Source organism: Oxyura jamaicensis, chromosome 6, assembly GCF_011077185.1.
Source record: "Oxyura jamaicensis isolate SHBP4307 breed ruddy duck chromosome 6, BPBGC_Ojam_1.0, whole genome shotgun sequence".
Lineage (NCBI taxonomy): Eukaryota > Metazoa > Chordata > Aves > Anseriformes > Anatidae > Oxyura > Oxyura jamaicensis.
In genome coordinates this window covers 3,804,768-3,826,683 of record NC_048898.1, presented here as the reverse complement: position 1 = coordinate 3,826,683, position 21,916 = coordinate 3,804,768, and the positions used below count along the sequence as shown (strand labels likewise).

Sequence of the window (21,916 nt, the reverse complement as noted above, 5' to 3'; positions counted from 1 at the left end):
AGTAAGCTATTGGGAAGCTTGAAAGAAAAGAAGGGATGATTGCTTGGGAGAGTTGGAAAACAATACAGTGATTTTTTTTAAAAAAAGAACTCTTCTTAATTCTATGAACATCTGAAGAAAAGAGCATATGCTGGATAAGGAAGTTCAGTTTCATATACCATGGAGTTTGTTCCTCTCTTTGAGGCGCTGAACTCCCTATTTGGAAATGTAAATGTTACGGTGATGGTGTCACCAAAGTCTTGTCTCACATTGCTTCATAGGAGGCAGGAAATGAGGTAACAGACAAGCTCCAGGAAAGAGCTTGGAAAGAATTGTCCTTAATCTTTTATGAAACCACCAAGGAAGGTAAAAAGTAGACTGGAAATCTTGTAAACTAAGTTTTGGAAATAAAAATTTTTTTTTTGTTAAAATACATTTTTTTATTGTTGCTGTATTTAGGAGTTTCAGACTTAACTGAAAACCTGATGAAGTTAACTGTGCAGACTAGCATTGGAAACACATGACAAAAATGATGATAGTACATAATGTGCGTGAATGGTACTGCATGTATATTTATTGCTTACATGTTTGGAACAGTCCGAATGTGGTTTTCATACTCAGCACATAAGCTATTATTCAGAAAGGACTCCCATATGTGCATGTTGCTTCAGATAATACATAATAACAAATAGGCATCCAAGAAATAGAGATGGTCAAACAAATTTCAGAAACAGCTGACCCAAAAAGAACGGAATTATTTTTCTTAGAATTTCAGCTAAACAAAAACCTTCCATTTTAACACAGCTAAAAATCTTACCTTAGAAAAAGTTGTGAGCCTTTGAAAGGAAGAAGAGATTTAAAGCTAACTCTTAAAATTGATTTTTCTGTTGCCAGTATCAACATGCTGCCTTTTATATAAAACAGAAATGATAGGTTTTATTGTGTCTGCGTGGCCATAGGTGTCCAACATGTGTGTACAATATGACAGCCAGGAAGCACTCAGCTACATATAGAAAAGGCTCCGTAACGGTATGGTGGACCTGCTGTTCAATTAGACTACCACATTTCTATATGTAAAGTGTTTACAAGAGTAAGCTTGAAAGTTAATTTAACTAAATTCCAAACTTGTTTTGTGCAGTGGTGACTTCCTGTGTGTAAGCTCAGACAAAAAGAGGGTAAACGCTTTTCCAAGTCTGCTGTTACTGTGTGACTGCTTGTATTAAGAGAGGGAAGGAAATAACTGAAATCTTCTTTATACAGGATGCTTCATCTTGTATAAAATTTGCCTTTTTTTGGTTGGTATTCTTAATGTGTGAGTTAACTTCTCATTGATGATATAATTTTAATCCTTAGAACAGAGCATATTTGGCTTTTGGCTCTGACCAAAGAAGCTTAATTGTGAAATTTGTTTGAAAGCATATGGAAAAAGTTTGCTCTGCTCTCTGATAATTGCAGTCACAAGGTTCTGTCAGCTGCACAAAGACTTTCACTTACCCATGTACACTGTACGTTGGGACAGACTCATTTCTGCTTTGCAGATGGACAAGCTATTGCCCTCAGGGCTCTTGAGAGACTTGCTGGCAAGAGCACCAGGATGGAGCTCTGCTGAAGCAAATGTGATGAGAAAAAAACTGAATGTATCTATTGATCACATTTAGCTATTTTCCCCAATTAATTTCCCTATTTCCATGAGAAAAAATTTGTCCTTTACCAGTTCCTTAGATACATTTTAGGATCAAAGGAGGCTTTGTAAAATACTTGGATCCATACAGTCTTCTGTTAATGACTGTTTCATAATACTGATGTCCTCCAAAATCGTTTTTACTTAAGTTGCTCCAAACATGTGCATGTTGTTTTAAACACTTACTGAGAAAGGCTCCTTTTCCCTAAACAAGCTTCCTTATTTTTTAGAGTACTATAAACCTGGAAAATCTGTATAGGTGTTAATTGCATGATTAGAAAATAACGTAACCATTCCATGATGCTTGCTGGTGTACACGTAATCTTATTTCCTTTTTGGTTTGGATCACTTTGGCATTTTTGTTTTGTCCAAGTTCTTCATGTTTCTGTGTAACAAGTTAAAGAAAAGAAAAAAAAGAAAAGCTTTGCAGTACTTGAATTGCCAGTGTGTTTTCCTGGGTTAGCCCATTCATATAATCATGTTACAGTGCATCCCCCATAAGCAGCCAGTGATCAGTGATTCATACGAGTGCTTTGTTTGATGTGGTCTCTTTTTTTCTGTTCTCAGTATGTCTGATGGGAGATAAATGATGTGATCTTTATTAATCTTTAAGTGAAATGGTTTATAAACCTGTTATCTGTAAGTAGCCTCACTCCTGGCATAATCCTGCTGAGCTGAAATCAAAGATGATGTCGCTGACCTCAGAGGGCAGCTTCAGGTCTTAACGTTTCTGGATTACACCGATTTCCTTTGGGTTCCTTCTCCTGGTTTCTGTGGACATTGGCGTGGATCAGCTAAGCTATCATTGCTGTCTGTCTTCATTCAGAGATGCAATGTAATTTCTAAGGCTCCAGCTCTGAATAAAGACAGGAGATAAGAACTGATAAGAACAGCCAGGTCGGGGCAGAGGTCCTTCTTGCTGATATCCTGTCTCCAGCACTGCCTGATAGCAGAAAGGTGTAAGAGCAGGGCAGTGGGGCCCCAGAAGACTCACTCACTTTCCAGTAATTCCTAGCTCTGAAGTTCCCTAAGCTGGAGGCAGTGTCTTTGTGATCAGTTGTCTTTCATAAAAATGTTGCCTTTATTCCTCCTTTTCCTTCCTCTTTTGTCACGCTTGGTATTAAACTGGTAAGCAAAATGTGTTCAGCCATGTGCTCTATTTCCAGTAATTCCTAGCAGTTGCTTTTCCTTTTTAACTCCATTGCAGAGCAGTGATTTGGCATTTTCTCAGAGCTTTCTATCGTTATGCCAGATTCTCATTTCTGTATGGTAATGGGTACCTGCAGTCAGTCCCTCTCTGTCTCAAAACTGAATAGTTTTATCCACGTGCATTTAGTATGCACACTGTGGTGAATTTTATCTGCCGCTCTTACTGCCCACTCAGCAGTACGAACTCCTTCATTTGTTTGCAGATTGTGCTTGTCTTCACTCCTCTGAATTACGTGCTGTCATCCACAACTGTTGTCATCCTTTTATTTACCCTTGACAAACATGCTGGAGAGCACAGGCTTGAACTCTACAGAGCTCCCATCAGAGACATACCAGCCTTTGTCTTCTCACCAGTTATTCCTGGGTGGTCTTTCGCTTTGTCCCAAGACACGTTGGTGTTTGTTTTTTTTAAGGGACCTTACTGAGTGGCTTTTGGGAATCTAGAAGGACCTGCAGTATGACCGAGCTGTGACTTCTCTTCACAAACATTTGACTTCTCCCTGTGCGTCACGGCTATCTGTGTGATCACTACTTCTGTCCTTCGGAGCTACAAACGTGCCCTGCACAGATACTGGGCCAACATTAGCATTAAATTGGCAGATTGCTCCTAGGCCCATTTTACAAGCTGCCGTACTCATAGTTATCTTCATGCCTTCTGGTACCGGTGTACTATAAACCAGAACAGTGCCTCTCAGATGTAACAGTTTGGTTGTTCATCCTTGAGTTTCGGGGGTGGATGTTACCTGATCTTGGCAAACGGTTATTGTCTCTGGGGAGGAGAGTCAGTGATGTTTTGCAATGGTTCCTGTTGTCCTATAGCCACTTCTGGGGGGGCTTTACCTTGATAACGTACACAGCTGAGGGTTTTTCTCCAAATAAGTGTTCTGAAGCGTGAATCTTCCCAAACCCTTATTGTGAACACAGCAGAAGCGGTTTTTGCATCTCTGGCCTTATTTTCTCTGAGCGCTTTGTTACTTTTCCCCTGGATGATCTGTGGACCCTTCAGATTCTGGTATCCTATGGGCAGCCCTACTTGTTTGAAAAATTTAGTATTATGGGATTTTTATGCCTTTGCCAAACTCTTTCACTTTTGTTTTGTACTTTCTATCTCTTGGGGTTCTATGTTTATAGCTTGACAGAGCTTTATGATATTTTAGTGTTGGTCATAGATTGGTAGGTTATATAAATATTAAAAAAAGCAGGAAGCAGATAAAAAAGCACATATAAATACTTATACAATTGTGGTGTTTTTATTTAAATAAAAATATATTTAAATGACAGTCTTCTTTTAAAGACCTGGACTTAATATTAGCCACTGAAATTCATCACATTTTCAAAAAGTAATGCTTAGATAATTCACTGTTATAACCAAGACTTTATAGATCATTGAGCTGATAGGAATTTGTGCCTCAATGCTAAAAACTACAGTTTGTTGAGTGCTGAATGAGTTTTGGTAACGATTATTTCTTCTGCAGATGCAGAGATGATTATTTTTTACAGTTTGCTAGCGTTGCTTGAGAAAGTGATGGGAAATAGAAAAAGCAAGAAAAGTGAGAAGTTACTCCAGCTTCTAGAGTAAATGCGTGTACGTTAGTGCTAGAAGAGATGTGTAATTTATTAAAGAAAATGAGGTGACAAACGAGCATGGCACTGTGCTTTGGTGTAGGTGATCATTACCAAACAACCAGAGGACTGCTCTACCAGGAGGTCAAGCACCTGTGAGCAGACTCCCAGATGCTTACGTCCCTGTGCTCTGCTTGGCAGTGGGATGGGCAGGTCTGGCACAGCACGGCCCAGCTGGGTGGGGAATGGCGGGGTGGACACAGCCACTGACCACAGCTCTCAGGCTGCTGCCATCCAGCCAGTCTGGATGATGATCTCCATAGAAGTCTGGAAGAAAGTGAATTTTAGCACACAGTGGGGTGGTTGACTGGGGTTTTAGTCATGTTTCTGGACACCATTATGTTAGAGCAGGACTTTGTTGCCATCTGTCAACACACATAGAAGTTAGAGCCTCCATACCTATGGTACCCCTTACACACACTGTTCTAGTGTTTGCAGGAATGCTTATCTGTTACACATAGAGGAGATTATTTTGGATGAAAAATGTTTGTAATGCCCGAAGTCAAGCTGTTCTCTAAGTAGTACAATGCTTTGAGATTCAAAATGATGAGAAATTTTTACGTGGCTTCTGAAGGAAACAGAGGCGTTCTCATTTCTTTAACGTGAAAGTCAACTATTAGAGTAAATATAAAAAAAAAAACGAGTTAAGATAAAGAAAATTAAGTATTATGAAAGACTAAACATTTAAGTTGCTGTTATCACCACATCAAAACAAATAGCGGTATCTGAACAAACAAGGGGTGTAGGTTCTCGTTTATCATCCGTATCATATAAAGAAAGCACTGTTTACCATTGATGTGATGTAACAGAAGGGGAAGTTTGAGAGACTGCAGAGGGTAAGAGGGCACTGGGAGTTGAGAAATGATTTTGGCCTCATTTCTGCAGCATTGGCTATGTGGTTATAGAAAAACAGCATCTGTTTTGCTGTTTACTCATTTCTAAGTGTACAGTACTGCTTCTAGTAGCAATTTGGAAGTGGTATTGGCTGATAATTCTTGTGAAACACTTCAGTGATATTTCTCTGAAATTAGATAAGTAACTTAATAGCTTTATTGATGGTGACTGTTCTGTTTTAACTTACCTGATGTAGTCTGCTAGCACTATTGAGAAGAGAGAAGTTAGGGAAGTGGAATTGATCTGCATTTTAATATCTCTTAGACATACTGAGAATAAAAGGGTATATCACTTCGCACTGAGAAAAAAGTCTGATGTCATTTATTGTGCCTGTATATATGGGGGGTGAATTTGGAAAACCAGGGAGACTCTCTTCTGCTGCAAACGAGCACTTCTGCTTTCTCTGTTATACAGCCTCACCTACCAGAACAGCAGTTTTTAGCAGCGTTGTACTGTTTGTGCTGGTATAGGTTATTATGGAATTGTATCCTAGCAGAAGATTTCATCGTATGTATGTAGAAGGGACTCCAAGAGGTGAACTTCCCCCAGAGGCAAAATCTACAGGTTAGAAAATGTAGAGGCAAGCTGTTCAGAATGAGTTGCCTATTTCAGGAAATTACTGTGAGCACTTAGACTGTATTCTCACTTTTAAATCATCTGTTGATGCTGTGCAAAGGAGACACAGCTATTTTGCTGCAGAAATTCAGAATGGACTGGACAGTTATTGCAGTGCAACCACATGGTGATGAAATAAGTCTAAAAAGGGCCTTTTGTTAGTTCTGCTCAGTTTTCATCCAGTAATTTGTTGCATTTAACTCACAGTTAAAGTTCTGTACTTATTTGCTAGTAGTATCTGGTTTATATCGTACCAAAGTTCACACGACTATTCTGGTTACCCTAAATATGAAAGTAATTTCTCATCCATATGGTAACTCAGCATCTGGTGTGCTGAGCTGCTGCAGTCTGGTTCTTAGCAAGTTACACAAGTCATGTACGTGCTAATTTAGATAGACTGGCTTATGTTTAAGGACATAAAGTAATTTTTATTCACAGTGTAATTATTCCTTGTTCTAGAGCTCCTGCCAAGGGTTGAGACAGTTGCTTCAACAATCTAAAAGAAATAATTCAAGTAAGTAGAACTCAAGCACTTGGACAGCTGGAGCAAGTTTTGTTAGTAAACTTTATCTATGCTGTTCAGTATATTCAGGAATCATTTGAAAAAAAATGGGAAACACTGAGGTGACAAGTTGCCAACAAGAATTGTTCGGGATAACAGAGAAAAGAGGGCCAGCTATCATCACCTACAGGAAGAACTTGGTGTCCAGAATGAATGGCCAGTAAAATGTTAGATAAGTCTTACTGTTGATAAATGTGAAGCAATGCAAGTAGCAGAGTGGAGTTTTACATACACAGTGATGGACCCCAATCTGAGTGTTACTGCTTGGGATAAAAGTACATAAGACATCAGCTTTGGTGTTCAGTAGTGATGAAAACAGCAAAAGAAGCCAGTGAGAATTGCTGGGAAGGAATAAAGAAAAGAAGAAGTATGATTATGCTTCTATGTGGCATGCTGCACGCCAATCTTAAATGCTGTCAGCAGTTCTGGTCCCTCAGCTCAGGAAAGCACAGCAAAACAAGGGCGGGCTTCTCTGCCTGGCAGCTGGGAAAGGGAGAAAGCACGCCTCTCTTGGTCTTTGTGGCATGGAGAGACGAAGAGCTATCTATTATCCAGTCTCATCCTATACCAAAAGCACTAGTGTTTGGGGAAGTTGAGCTCAACACAAAGAAAAGGGGTTGTTTTTTCCTCCACGTGACCTGGATTTAAGCTTTTCCTATGGATGCTGTGAAGCAACAGTTGATGAGAAGCATCTCTGTGTCCAGGTGCCTCTCTTACTACTCATCCATAGACAACTGCTGTTAGTCACTGCCAGGATTGGGATAAGGCTGGACAGTCAGCTTCTCTGACCTGGTCCTGCTCTTACAGTGTTTAGTTGGAGGCAAAATGAATGCAGTAATCCCAAGAAGTCCTCTTATCCCTCTGTCTCTTTGGTATCCTTGTATGTGAGGGATTGAGAAGCTCCTTATTTGTCCCGTAACGTCTTGTTAAACTGCTGGAGTGAATTGCGCAGTGTATGGCACTTCTTTAATAATCTAGTTCGGAGTTCATATTTTCTGTTAGGAAAATTGGGTTAATTTCTACCTTTGTGGCTTGTAGAATCAGAGGTTTAGCTGTGGTACGTTGCCATAATTGCCGTTGATGGTCTTTCTGTCCTAGCTGGCAGTTTGTGGCTCACCCTGAAGGATTACTTGTATTAGCTGATACTGCCACTTCAGAATATCTGGACTAGTTAATAAAAGAAATGAGTTGAATTGCTGTCTTTTTAAGTTGCATGCATAAACAAGAACACATGGAGAGCCGTAATAATGCAGAACAGGCATGGTGCACAAAGTGATGGTGGTGGGTGCCAGACTGCAGCGCAGGAGGAATGTACAAAATGAGGTTTTGAAAAAGACAAAAACAAATGAACGTTCTGCCCAAACTGGCAACCTACAAGGGTGATAGTTGTGTTGCTGTGTGTCCAAATACGTATGTGTATAAGCCAGCTGTTAGGCAGGAGGTGTTTGTCCCACTTCAGTTTTTCCTCTTGTCCTAGACGTGCTTGTGTTAGTGACCAGGTGAAGGAGCAGGTTGCCTGGAACTTCATGCTTAGGTCAAGCATTGCAGGGGACTCTGTCAGGCATGTGGCTTTCCAGAAGGGCTGTGTTGCAGCTGAAACAGATTTTGTTGGAAATGTAGGAATTTTTTGATGGATGACTGATGTCAGTTACTGCTTGCTGAAATGAGCTCAGGGATAATCTGGGCCTATGTACCTGCAAAAGAGATGATTGTACCTCATTTAAGTGTTATATAATACTTTACAAACTTACTACAGGTCTGTTTTTTCTGTTATTATATTATTTGTCTGTGTGAGTCACAGAGAAATGGTGGTGGGGATTTGGGCGTGGAAAAATAATTGCAGGGCAAAGTTTTTATTTTGCTGTCTTAAAAAGCTACCTTTAAAATTTTACCACTTAACAAATCATTATTTTCTCATTCATTTTAAGTGCATTAGGGACCCAAATTAACCAATCTGAGGTATTTAATTGCTTACTTTGCCATTTTTAACAACTACATCACAGAGATCGTGGGTAGTATCAACAGCTATTGGAGATGAGATTTGCCAGCTGATTTGTGCATTGTTTACAGTCTGAGAAACATGAAGTGACTTGCTCTGCTGCATATTTAACTTAATGCTCAGCATCTGAGTGTTTCATAGGGAAACAATAAGTACACTGGGAATAGTCTACAAACTTCCAATAACACATCCATATATGTTTTAAATCATTGCATGAAGAATTGATTCATAAGTTATGTTAGTATTGTATTCTCTGTGGCTGTGAGAGTGCATGAATTCAATTTGCCTTACTGAGAAAGACCCGTATATCAAGCACATGCCCAAAGAACAAAAGGTTGTTCAGAGTGTAGGCTGAGGCTTTGTATGCTACTCTCATGATGACTTTAAGATGTTGTTGTTGTTGCATAAATTTAAAACAAGTGGGATGTTTTCCACAGTGTGTGTGTGTGTGGGGGGAATAGTGGGTTAAAGCACTGTGGTTTGGGGAACTTCAAGGGTTAAGAGATCTTGGAATCATCCCTGGTCATTTCAAGCTGCAGAAACTGGGCTTGAAATAAATATATTGGAGATATCTGAATTTAAGAATAATTCAAGAAATGATCAATCAAGTAAAACCTTACGAGGCCCATTGCAAACAGTAAGAAATCTGGTCTGTTAGCATATCAGACAAAATCTTGATAAGCAGTACACAGCTTGCATTCGCATTTTGGGCTTTACCAGTTACTCAGATAAACACAAATTCAGGAAGAAAAGCAGATACGGTAATTTTTTCTTTAGCTTAATGTGTAACTACTTACAGGGTTCAGAAACGTAATGGATATAATCTGGTACTGAAAAACAAATGACAAGCTGGAAATTAATGAAATTACATGAGTGTTAATGTAACTAATAAGTCACCAAGTCAAGGAGTGCAGTGCGGATTTTCCTCATGAGAAAAAATGTTAAATCATCAGGAATTTACATGGTGTTTCTGTTGCCTGCATTTGTTCTATAGTTTTTCAGTTGTCTCCCTCAGATGTGTTTTTTTGTGAATTAAAGCTGAGTGTGGTGTTGCTGTGTATTTATTATTACTGCAAAGAGAGTCTCCACATATTGCTGCTTTGAGAAAGTCAGCTGTAACGTGAGCGGGCACCATCGGTGTACATGGGCAAAGCAGTATGGCTCCCGCTCTGCCTGCGCTGCTGCTGGCCGTGAGCCCGGAGGAACTGTGATTGCTTCGGTGTGAGTTGTGCTCTTGAGACAGGTGAGAGAAGTGCCTTATCCCCAGTTACAAAGGATAGGAGTGCTGCAGCTGCAGTAGTCAGATGTAAGCATATGATGTAACATCTTAAGAGGTGCAGAAATAAAATTCAGGCAACTAATAAATCCCTTAGCCACCTTTGTGGCCTGAAAGACAATGGATTGTAAAAAGTTCTGGGGTCCAGTAAGAGTATTGCAATATCTGCTGCTTGCACAACAAAGCAAATTCCAGCTGGGGTTAACTCCAGGGTGGTGTGATGTTTGTTCAAAGCCAACTATGAATTACCTTCCTGTCCATTTGTCATTTTTCCTGGACCCTGTATTTCCAGTTTAGAACTCTGAGAGCTCACAAAGGGCAACCTGATGTTGTACTGAGAAACTAAGAGATACCAGATTTCCTTATTGAAGTTAGGAAGTCTAGAAAACCAAGAAAGAAAAAAGAGATTAAAAACATCACCCTTCATTCTGAGTAACAAAATCAAATTCCTCTTTCTGACTCGAAGGAACTGTGCTGCCTCAGGAATGTAAAACTCACACCAACATGAATAACCTGTATTGTGTATCAGCCTTAATAGGTTTTCTGTAAAGCTCACTCAAATGTAAATGAGTTGCATTATTTTTCTTTCTTTACAGAAAATACTGTACCGGTTGGTCAGTCACAACCAAGACTCCTTTTGAGAAATGGTACCTCAGATGCAGTTACTTGTTTTCTCACTCAATTTAAGGCTGATTTTAAGGCTGCATAATCAACTTTAAAAGGGTGATGCTTTCTCCCTTGACACAAACTAACTTGAAGCTTGCTTCTTTTTTCTCAGCCTGAACAGATTTGCTCTGAAACTGTTAGTCTGATGAAGATCCTTTCATTTGCAGATTAATTGCGAGGGTACTTTGGTCCCCACTTTGAATTAATTCAAATAATTTAGATATTCACAGTTGATCAGGCTAGCGCTCACATTATTAATGATAGCTAGCTGCAAGTCTGGCAACAAAGAAGCTTTGACATCAGTCTGATAGGGAATCTGCATGAAAATTCAGCCATTTGGAGGTATCCAAAGAATAGGTGAAACTGTTGCCTTCCCGCTTTTATAGTCCATGATTAGTAACTTAGCTGTGGGGTTTCTGCTAATGGATAGGGGTTGTTGGGTGCAAAGCCAGGATGACTGGCTGCTAGCCCTAAGCACGTGTGTTTGCTGCAGGGCTGGCAGAGCCCATGTACAACATACAGGCTCACTGTCTGTGTGGAGTACAGAAGAGTAACCCACCAGTCCTCATCCTGTGTATGACTGAGCTGAGGAGGAAGATTTGGCCTCTAATGCCTGAGAGGTCCAGGTCCAATACCTTTGTTGAAGCTTAACACTGAAATCCTAGAACTTTTGTTGGAGCCTCATAGAGGCTATGGCGGGTAAAACATGTTTGACAAATAGATAAACATATTTTCAAAGCCTATGCTCTAGTATTACCTAGTGTTAATGCATTTTTGGTCCTCTTACAATGCAGCATTTTTTCAAATTATGCCAAAAAACAAAATATGTAGCACTTAGACTATCAAGTTTTGTTTGTTGTTGTTTGTTTTTTTGTTGTTTGTTTGTTTTTCCTTTAATTCCATGCTATATTGAAAGCCATTGTTGTGCTCTGTATCATGTTAGCCTTTGGTGTGTTGTTGCATGGATGAAGTTGACAGAATGCTTTGTATATCACAGTTCAGTAAAAAAAAACAGCACTCTGCTAAGTACTGTAATGTAGGTCATTTAGGGATATGTTATGAAAAATCTCCTTGCTTCCTTCACTTAGAAGACCGTTTATTTTCATCACTGTCTTGTAATATCCTTTTCCAAGATAGGAACCATTTGATATGCTGATGTGTAACTGTGGTAACCATCTTAACACGAGGCTGTTTGCTTTTGGGGAGTGCTTTTATGTACCTGCATTCTGGGTTTCGGCAATACATTTTCAGTAGTACTTTCAAGGTAACTATTAGCAGTGGATATGTTACTTCGAGATGATTATTTACTTCTAGTGGTTATTTTCTTAATCTTCTTCATTGTTTGTATAGAGCACCTAGGATATTCCTCCTGTAAAATACGCCATTTCTACAGATAGAGAAGCAATGTGAAACCATGTTTTACATCAGAGACCACTGTGTGATGCTTTCCTGCTCCTGCTTGCTGACGGACACTTCAGGCAGCGATTTTTCGTTCTCTTCCAGGCCTGACATGTCTCAGAAGAACAACACGTTATGTGTTTCCTACTTTTATCTGAGAATAAACAAAATGATTCTTCCAGGTGATACGAAGAAGTAGCGATGAGGAAAAGTTGCTGTGCTTGGTACGTCAGCGTGCAGGACACCACTGTCAAACCGCCGTCATAGTGATTCTCATACTGGCCTGGGAAGGGATCCCTCATCTCCTGGCTGACACGCTGTACAAAGAACTGACGCAGAGCCTCAGAAAATACGGCTGTCCCACAAGCCGCAGATGTGCATTAAACGAAGAGTATGTCACTTTTAATTGGAAATGATTGTTGCGTCACCCTCTGAATGTTGTTCTGAGAATTCACTGGTACTGTGACTGACAAATACAGAAAAGCTTAGTTAAAGTTACAAACCACTAGGTGTCATTTCAGCATAAAATTTAGTTCCTGGCTTTTTCTAGAGACCAGGCTCCAAGGGATAGTTGTACAAGGAAAGCCCAGGGAGGCGGGTGGCAACTTCTCCCCCATCTTTGCACATGCTTTACACGTGCAGGCATGGTAAGGAGCTGCTAGAATGTGACTTGTACTGTGCTTGTGAGCCAGGCTGGCTGGTCATGAGAGGAAGGTGTGCTGTCTTTCCTCCTGCACATGAGCATACAGCATGAGGCCTTTGAGAGATCTTCTGAGGACTGGCTCTTCCTGGCAGTACACATCTGCCCAGCATCTTGAGTCTGGCCAGGACAACTGCAAATGTGTTTTGTTTTCAATTATATTAATTAAATGAGAGAAGCAGTAGTAGTACTGTCAGCTGCCTCATGTTCTTCAGCTAGTGTTGCTGTAATTCTATATAGGTGTAAAATTAAAATACTCCATCTTTTTAAATAAATGAGAGATTGAACCTCATTGAAACTGAGGCTGTGGAGCGGAGCTGTCTTGGTGCTGATTTTTTGTTGCCTACGTTTAACCAATATCTAACAGCTGTGCAGTGACCTGAATCTAATGCTTATGTTCCTAAATGGTTAGGGTAAGTAGGGTTGTTCCATTTTAGAAGTTGGATCAATTTGATGATAATGGCATTGTTGCACTGATGTATTTACTGCATTCATGGGTAACCCTCAGTAGGAGTGCTATTTTCTTGTACTTCAAAAAATTTTACCCAGTTAGAGAAGTCAAAATCAAAGAAGCACGGATATGTATTTACGTAGCTATAGCTCAGTGTTGTAGCAGTAGAACTCGTAGGACTTTTGGGAGTCAAGACAGTCTTCATGGGGAAGAAAAATCCTCTACACACCAATACTTAATTAACAGAAAATACCCAATTAAACTGTTATTTTGCTATGTATTATGAAAGAAATAGCAAGTATCACTGATAATTAAAAAAAACAAGCAGCATTGTCAGCTGACGTGACTTGTCTTTATTTCTGTTCATAGTCGTACTTGTGCATGTCAAGGACTTGATCCAGAAACTTGCGGAGCATCATTCTCATTCGGCTGTTCATGGAGTATGTATTTCAATGGATGTAAATTTGCAAGAAGCAAAAACCCCAGGAAATTTAGGCTTCTCACTGATGACCCTAAACAAGTAAGACTTGGTTTGTTTGTTTGTTTGTTTGTTTCCAACTGTTTATTCAGATGATTTCAGAACTAGAAATGGGATCTGCAGATAGCCCCCACACATACGTATGCAGTGCTTATCATACGAGCATCCGACTAAATGTTTTGTAGCTGTAGCACTTATGATGTTTCCACCGCATGAAAGTGCTCTCTTATTATCTCCTTAAGTACTCTGAAATTTTCCTTAAATGCTTTTTTTTTACATATTTAGCTCCACTGTGTAACTTGATACGAAATGTTGATTCATTGTAATTATAAAATAGAGATAAAGGGTTTTCTAAGCACCAAGACTGCACCTCAACAGATTCAGTCCTCTTGTCCTGTTATAGAAATGTCTGTGCTTTGGATTGCATGCCTTTCGCATTGATGTCTGACCAGCAGACAACCTGGTATCTGTCTGACATCGGGAATAAACTGCCATTTCTTCGGACAACATGTTTTTGAAACACTTAAGGGAATGAATTACAGTAAGATATGATGCATCCAACTGATACTCGTAACTGCTGATTATGAGCATTAGTGGTGATATAAAGCTCAGTGCAGAAAATATGATGATGGATTACGCCAAGTAATATACCTCTAAAAAGCAAAGTTATTTTGTGAGGAAGGAATAAACGTGGTATAAACTGATAACCACTGCCTGAGGGACATACAGCAAAAACATTCCTTGGGCTAACTCAGAAGTTCCTTTTGCTCTGACTGTATAACTCCTTTTCCCTGTGGAGCTCCCGGATAAATGAATTAGGTCTTCACTAGCACATCTGACATGCTTTAAAAGACACATACAGAGCAGTCTGTTACCCAGTTCTCCTTCTGGGTTATCCTGCCATTGGTCTTTCTCAGCTCCTGAACTCCGCTGCTGCCAGATACAGAAAAGACCTCAGTGGTTGAAGGCCAGACAGTAGTAGAAGTGTTGTGCATTTTTAATGTGTAGTGTACACATGTGTGTGCACACAATGTTTCTTGGAAGAGTGATGTCAGTTTATTCACTGGAGCTAAATGCTCCTCCGAAGTCCTATTTTTTTCCACAAAAGACCTGATTAAGCACATTCTATGCTCATGTGCACAATGCAAAACCCTCATTCTTCTTTGACTTGTGCTATCCGCTTGCATTGTGGGTATTCATGAACTTCACTAGCACTTGAAGTGCTAATGGGACTTTTGCCTAAGCAGTCTGGGGCACACACAGCCTCTCTCTCCTTGTTTCCCAGTGCATACTTGACTTCAGGCAGTACAAGCTGAAATTATCTCTGCTTGTCTAAAATGTCTTGAAGGAGTTTGTTTTATAAATTTTCAATTTACAGAAAACTGCGTATGTTTGGGTGTTCCTTCATTTTAGTAGTCCTGTTCCCCTTCTTTGTCCCTTTCTGTTTTCTGTTAGCCCGTCTTAGGTTCTTCCCTGCTTAGTGTTGCACATAGAATCACAGAATCACTAAGGTTGGAAGAGACCTCCGAGATCATCTGGTCCAACCAACCAAGCATCACATCCAACGGAGCATCCTGTGTGTGTTTCCTCTGCAGGTTTCCAATGCTTTTAATAGCATTAGCTGGGAGATCAGCAAGGTGGCAATCTTCATACGCACTGTCTAATGAAATATTAGTCTGCATCCTAATCTCTTAAAAGGCGGCTCAAATAGATTCTTCTCTGCTGGTCACACCATGTTCCATGAGACTGCAGGCTATGTTGGTGGCATCGCTTCCCCTGTGTCTGTGAAAGGCCACCTTGAGCTCCATTCGGTCAAGCACGACGGCGTTCATAGCGGCATCTAGAAATGGTGCCCCACTAATGAGAGCTGTTGTGGGTTGCCTGCTCATTTGACCTGCAGGTTTCTGTAGGAGAATACTTTCCACCACAGTGTATTAGCAGTTGTCTGAGTGAGATTACTTAACCAGTAATGGGACGCTTTCTAGATATGTGACCTGAAAGTGTATCGTCTTATCTGCCCTTTTCTGCTCAAGTTTTAAAATCTCTTTGGGAAGTGCAGCTGGGAGGGAATGAGGGCTGCAGAGCACACAGGCGCTCCGGTATGGTGCTTGTCTGCGAGGGAAGCGTGTGCACCCTTTGGCTGCTCCCGTGCAAAAGCCTCCAGCTCTAGGTGCCAGGGGCGCTTGACTGGGCGCTTCAGTGTGTGTGCAGGCTGTCAGTACATCTCAAAAAAGAGTACTTACTGGTGAATATTTTTTCTCTTCGTTTGGTTTTGTCATTAATTTTTCTATCAGATACGTCTTTTAGCTAACTGAATATTGATGATTTTGCAGATGACATAAAGCTAGGAGATATAGCACATTAAAAAGAAGATAGTTCGAAGTCCAGAAAGATTTGGATTGGTTGATCATTTGAGGCCCTGGATGGAGAGAGATGAGGTTGAGGGTGTAATTTACCTAGGTAAGAATAGTACATAGGACAGATAATTAAGGATGCGTTACCTTCAGTGCAGTTCAGAAGAACACGTGGTAGCAATCAACAGTTAATAAACTGGCTATAGTACAAGTTAAAAATACAGTATCATTTTGTAATATTACATTGAAAAATGTGAAAGTATATTTGTATTTATGTGCATAAATGTTTACAATATATGGTGACAAGTGTTTCTTGTAGAACAAAACGAAGCAAGCTGCTGTTTTTTGCCACTACCCAGTGTGCAAAACTGAAGCTGCAGTTGTCTCCAAAAGCCTGGCCTTTGGAGGAAAACAGAGTAGGAGATACATGATCCCAGAATGAGTCTGTCGCCTTTTCTTTCCCAGGTTGCTGGTGGTTTTCCTGGAAAAGCAACAATTCAGGAAAAGCAAGAATTTAGGGGATTGTGTTTCTCTAAATAAGAGTTTAAATGTCACACTGCCACAGAAGCCTACCATGTGTCCATGGCTTCCCCAGAGAGCTGAATATTACCTCCAAATCTAGTGGATATTTCTATGAAGTCCTGTGAATTTTCCACACCTAAATAACAAAATAGGAGATCTTCCTAAGGTTTCTGTTGCAGTTTTAGAAACATACCTCTCCCCCTGCAAGCTGAAATCAGTGTTAAATACTGTTAGGAGTAACTCAGCAGATTAAAAGACAAAGAAGTTGCAAACTTTATATTTTAGCAGGAATTTATAATTGTGACTTAAGAACCCATAAACAAAACACTAAAAGAAGACATGAGTTTCCATCTCCACCCAGAATGTGGTATATTTTTTTTCTTCTGGATGGTGTTTCTCTATTTTCTGTGGAACATACTTCTTTCCTTGATTGGCTGTGGATGAGAAGGAGGAAACGATGCAAAAATGAATTCCTTGTGTATTGGGTTTCTCTGCCTTAGCACACATCCTCTGTTGCTATTTGGTTGACTTGTATTTATTGCTTTTGGTATTTTAGTGATATAAAAATAGCCTTATTTATGTCCAGTGACAAAAGACAGTGGTACAGACGTCAGATTAATAAAATAGGGTAGAGGTGGACCTTATTAGCTTTGCTGACTTGAGTCAGACATCTCTAAACTGGATTAGATTCATTTAAAGTAAATTGCAGCTCTCTAAACATTGTCTTTCTCTGCAGGAGGAACTTCTTGAAAATAATTTGCAAACTTTAGCTACTGATGTGGCTCCGGTTTATAAAAAGCTTGCTCCTGAAGCCTTCCAGAACCAGGTAGGTCTGTGACAGCCAGCTAGTGTAGCTGTACCTCCAACAAGGCAGCATTGTTTAAAAACGAGATGCAACCCCAAAGTATGTTAAAAGGCGGAAGCAGGACATCTCACAGATGTGACAAATCCCACTGCTTACTTCAATTTATTTCATGTGGTTGGTTTTATTTTTTTTTTATTCCAGCTGGTGATTAAGTTATGCCCCCAGCTGTGCATTTATAAAAGTCTTACAAATAAAAACACTTCATTGGCAGAGACAGTTTGATCCTGGCCGAGCTGATAATCTTGTTGACAGCCAGTAATAAGTATTGCATGTTTCGTGGGGAAATAGGTGCTTTCTGATATTCTTACTGGCTGTATTTATTCAATCACAAGTGCGTTTGTGGCTCGGGGGGTTCTACGTCACACACTTGCAGTCCTAAGTACCTGTAGTTTATTTCATTTTTAGGTGGAAAATGAACACATGGGCCCAGACTGTCGGCTTGGATCCAAGGACGGTAGGCCTTTCTCTGGTGTAACAGCTTGCATAGATTTCTGTGCCCATGCCCATAAGGATACACATAACATGCACAATGGAAGCACTGTGGTATGTACATAGGATTTTTCTTTTTTTCTACTGTTTACTGTTGCAATTACTCTGTGTCCTAAAATGTTCCTCGATTTAGTGGGTACACCTGCGTGAAGTTTTTTAAACAATTATGAAATTAATTGCACGTTGCCATTTATAAATTCTCATGTTATTTGGATCTATTTATTATTAGTCTACAGAGGACGTAAGTTCGTCTTATTATAGAGCAAATCAAGAAAGGTATGTGAGTGATCTTTCCTACAAAATACCGTAATTCTTTGAAGACACACGAGCCCTTTAGACAGGATTGTCCATGGGACAGATAAGCTATTCTGAGTAGAGGCTTGATGCTCAAAGTCAGGTAATAATGGTCTAATCAAGGAGTTGCACAGACGTCTGTACAAGAGCTTAAACAAATAAACTTGTTATTAATTACAAATAAATTTGTTATTAATTCACCTCTCCCAGCCCATCGAATTCATTTTCTCCTTGCACTGTGCACTTACCAGACTTGACATTGGTAAAGTTACTCGTCAGAAAGTACATTGTATGATGTCACGGAGTAGGTCGTGCAGTCAGGTGCCTGTTACAGTCCTTGAAATTAAATCTGAGTATCTCATTATGAAAGGAAAATCCACAGTTGTCGGTGTTTTTATGTCGTCATTGTACCAAATACCTTGCTGGTTTGCTAGTGAGAAAATCAGTTGGGAATTACTCAGTTAAGTAGTCTCTTAGAAACTGAGACCCATAGTCATGAAGAGGGACACAGTCGAAAAAAAATCAAATAAAGCTGGCAGTGCTTATGTAAATTGTTTCTTTACTAGTTAGAACATTGTAAATACTTCCTAAACAACTAGGATGACATCTTGTACATCAGTGAAGGTAACACTTGAGAATAATTTCTCAATCAAAGGGTGTGTGTAAGAAAAAAAGAAATGCATCTAAGATCTCTGTCCTCTTATGAATTGATTTTTTAAGATTTGAAAATGAGAATTCAATTATTATGTTGCTGTGATTCAATAAAGCATTGACTTTAAGTACATACTTACCGGTGTTTGTATGTAACGTCAAGGAGAAGTGACTGGAAAGGTTGTTAATGTTAAATGTCTGCTTGTAGGTTGGGTAAATATCTGTTACTTTGAAGTGTGGAAGCAGGCCTCAGAATTCAGCAGGAATGCCAGTCCTGAATAGACTAATATTTTCTTCCTAATACTGAATGCTACTTATAGGCAGATATTTTATAAGAAAATGCTGAAAGCATACTTTGCAAAATGCTAGTGAGCTACTATGAGTAAGCTCATGTGTATGTACAGTCACTTCAAAGCTTCTGAAGCGTGGTAATTCAGACCTTTTAAAGATCCCAAATTTGGAAATGAGACTTCCTTTTCATGGCAGACTGCATGACATAGTTGTAAATGACACTTAATTTGGGTGTTCCCAAAATAATATTTTAAGTGCTACTTTGCCTCGTAATGGAAAGACAAAATGGAAGCTGATCGCACTACTCATTCAGCCGTGTTGGATCCCATAAAGAATAAAGTTATCCTCTAGGAAAAGTCATAAATGTATGGCCAACAGTTGGCTGGAGGGATGATTAACTCTTGTGGGTTTTTTGTGTGTGTGTGTATGGTGGTGGGTTTTTTTTTGAGGAATGTACCAGGGAATAGTTCTATGAATGTGTATTTATCTATAATCATCTGATGATATTTTGGTGATTAATTTTGTGAGTCTTACAAAACATTATATAATCACTACAACTGCTGAGAAGTTCACCTTTAAGTGTGACCTTCATCAGATAGCTCAGCCATACAAATACCTGTTGCACACTTCGTATTCTCTTTATTTAATCTGTTTATTCCAATATGCTTGAAACAAAGGGCTGTGTATAAGTAGGTGGCAAATACTAACACTCAATTTATGTAACAAAATTTAACAAGAAGGTGAAGAGGAGTTCAGAGTTACCTCATGATCTACGTACAAGCTCCACAGTGAGAAGGCTTATGTAAGTTGCTGTCTAGTACGCTCAGATACGTAGTTACAGTGATGCACGTTGGAAGCCTAAAGCAGAGAGTTTTGGTGTTCTGCAGACAAGGTAATAGGATATGCTGGGCTTTCTTCAATCTAGATCAGCTTGTTGATGATCAAAATTAGGGTTGTTAAGTTTGACTTGTAAACAAATAGGAAAACTAGTGGTAAGAACACTAAAAGAAATTACCATGTGTGACTCTAGCATCTGCCTGGTCACCTCCTGTTTCCATGTAGTTTCAGAGGCTACTCCAGCTACCTACTTAGTTTAAAATAGATTAGCATTTCTTACAGGTCACTGCTGGCAATGATGGAGGCATTTGCATCTTACTTTTGACATACTCTGTATGCAAAATGCAAGTATTATTGTGTGCAAGTATTACACCTAACTGAGGTGACTGTCAGTTTTCATATAGATGATTGTTTTCTGGTAATGTGCTAATAAACAGAATGGGGATGACTTGCCTGGCTTTTTAAATCTCAAAGGCAGGCAAGTGAATTTACATTTTTTTCTTGTTTCCATTATTTGATTTTTTAATGATAATCACAACTTACACTTTTAAAATTTGTACAAAACATACTCGTCATCTTGCACATCATTGGTGTTGGTAAGATTGCTTCTCTTCCTTCTTACCCAGACACAAAATGTTCATTTATAAAATCTGAAGTTCCTCTAGACTAAAAAGGTTGACATAAATAAATACCTTCCAAGATGGTATTTGTAAAATGCTGCCAGCTCTATCACCACTAGTTATGGCGTGAGTGACACATTTTCATTTCTCCCTTCAGTTGTTGGTGAATCACTTTCACCACAAAACCAGATTTTTTAAAAAATGGTTTAAATCAGACACAGATATGAGTTCAGCAAAGCACTAAATGAGCTTAAGGACAAGTAGGGAATTTACTGCATATGTAAAAGAATATTGTATCTATTCAGCTGCGAAGAACAATTTCCTTTCTCTGTCCCTGCCAGAACTTCAGAAAAGCATTCCTGTGTTTTTCCAGATACACGTTTTGATGATAAAGTGAATTACTTGTACATGTTTCTGAAAATAAATGACTGTCATTTTTGTTAGCAGGGAAGGAGAAAAGTTTTGGAAACATCTTTTGTAGATACAAGGTAGAATAGTACATTTTAACTTAGAAAAGGCAAGATTTACCATGGGAGATTTGATTTGCTGAAAACCTTTCCTGGCTATCAAAATCTGAAAATTTTGCAGAACTGCATTTTGATAGAGAAGCTGAAGACAAAAGTGAATATTCCCTATTTGTCTCTGTAACAGAATGAAAACACTTGGCATTTCTACAGAGGTGTAAACTAACATGTTTATCTGAAAGAAGCAAAAGTAATTTCTGCTTATGGATTGAATTTTTGAAGAACCTTGAAGTCAATAAATACCCATTTTTACTCAGATTCTTTTGTCATCTTTTAATGTTGTACTAAGGGCCGTTGCTGTATGTTGCAACAGTGTTAGGGGGCAGTGTTCCTTGCTGATGTGTAGCTAGACTGTAAATCAGCATGTAAATAAACGCTTTATCGTTAATAACGGATTCTGTGAAATGTAAGTATTTCTGTTTCTTCAGTGGCTTAGCTGCAAAGGATCACACTCTTAATACCCGTGTGAATCCATTTAAATCACTGAAATAGGGGGTTTCACAACAGCTAGAACAAAATGGTTGATGATGATCTTCCTAGCTGTGTGCCATGTCTATGGATGCTGCTCACCGTGTGGGGCATGGTACCCTTTTTGCTCGGGTGGAGGAAGGTCAGAGAGCAGTGGCGGAGCTGCACAGTCTGTAGCAGGCGCTGCGGAAGGAAGGGGAGGAAGATACATCTCTGCTTACATCTGTGCTTCAAGGGCAGCTGCAATGTAAAATTATTGGCAGCAGAACTAAGTAGTTAGTGTCAATAAGCAATCCATCAACAAACTTCCTGTTTTTTTTCCTTATAATTTTTGTTAAAGATCCTCTGCTCTTCCCGTAACTTACTGTATGTCTGTAGTTACAGCTCATCAAGTTACCACTGCATATGTATGGCCAGACCTTTGCAATAAATGACAGAATATGTCTGTAAATACTTGAGTGCATTTGAGG

At 39.4% G+C, this 21,916-nt stretch overlaps 1 protein-coding gene across 3 annotated transcripts in view; it reads left to right on the top strand.

Moving 5' to 3' along the window:
• Positions 1 to 21,916, top strand: part of TET1 (tet methylcytosine dioxygenase 1) — a 79,506-nt gene that overhangs the window by 47,170 nt on the left and 10,420 nt on the right. For all 3 annotated transcript variants that reach the window (XM_035330011.1, XM_035330009.1, XM_035330010.1), the window contains 4 exons: positions 12,085 to 12,293; positions 13,423 to 13,573; positions 17,144 to 17,233; positions 17,678 to 17,815. In XM_035330011.1, the coding sequence (XP_035185902.1) occupies positions 12,085 to 12,293; positions 13,423 to 13,573; positions 17,144 to 17,233; positions 17,678 to 17,815 (588 nt within the window). The remainder of the gene's footprint in view (positions 1 to 12,084; positions 12,294 to 13,422; positions 13,574 to 17,143; positions 17,234 to 17,677; positions 17,816 to 21,916) is intronic.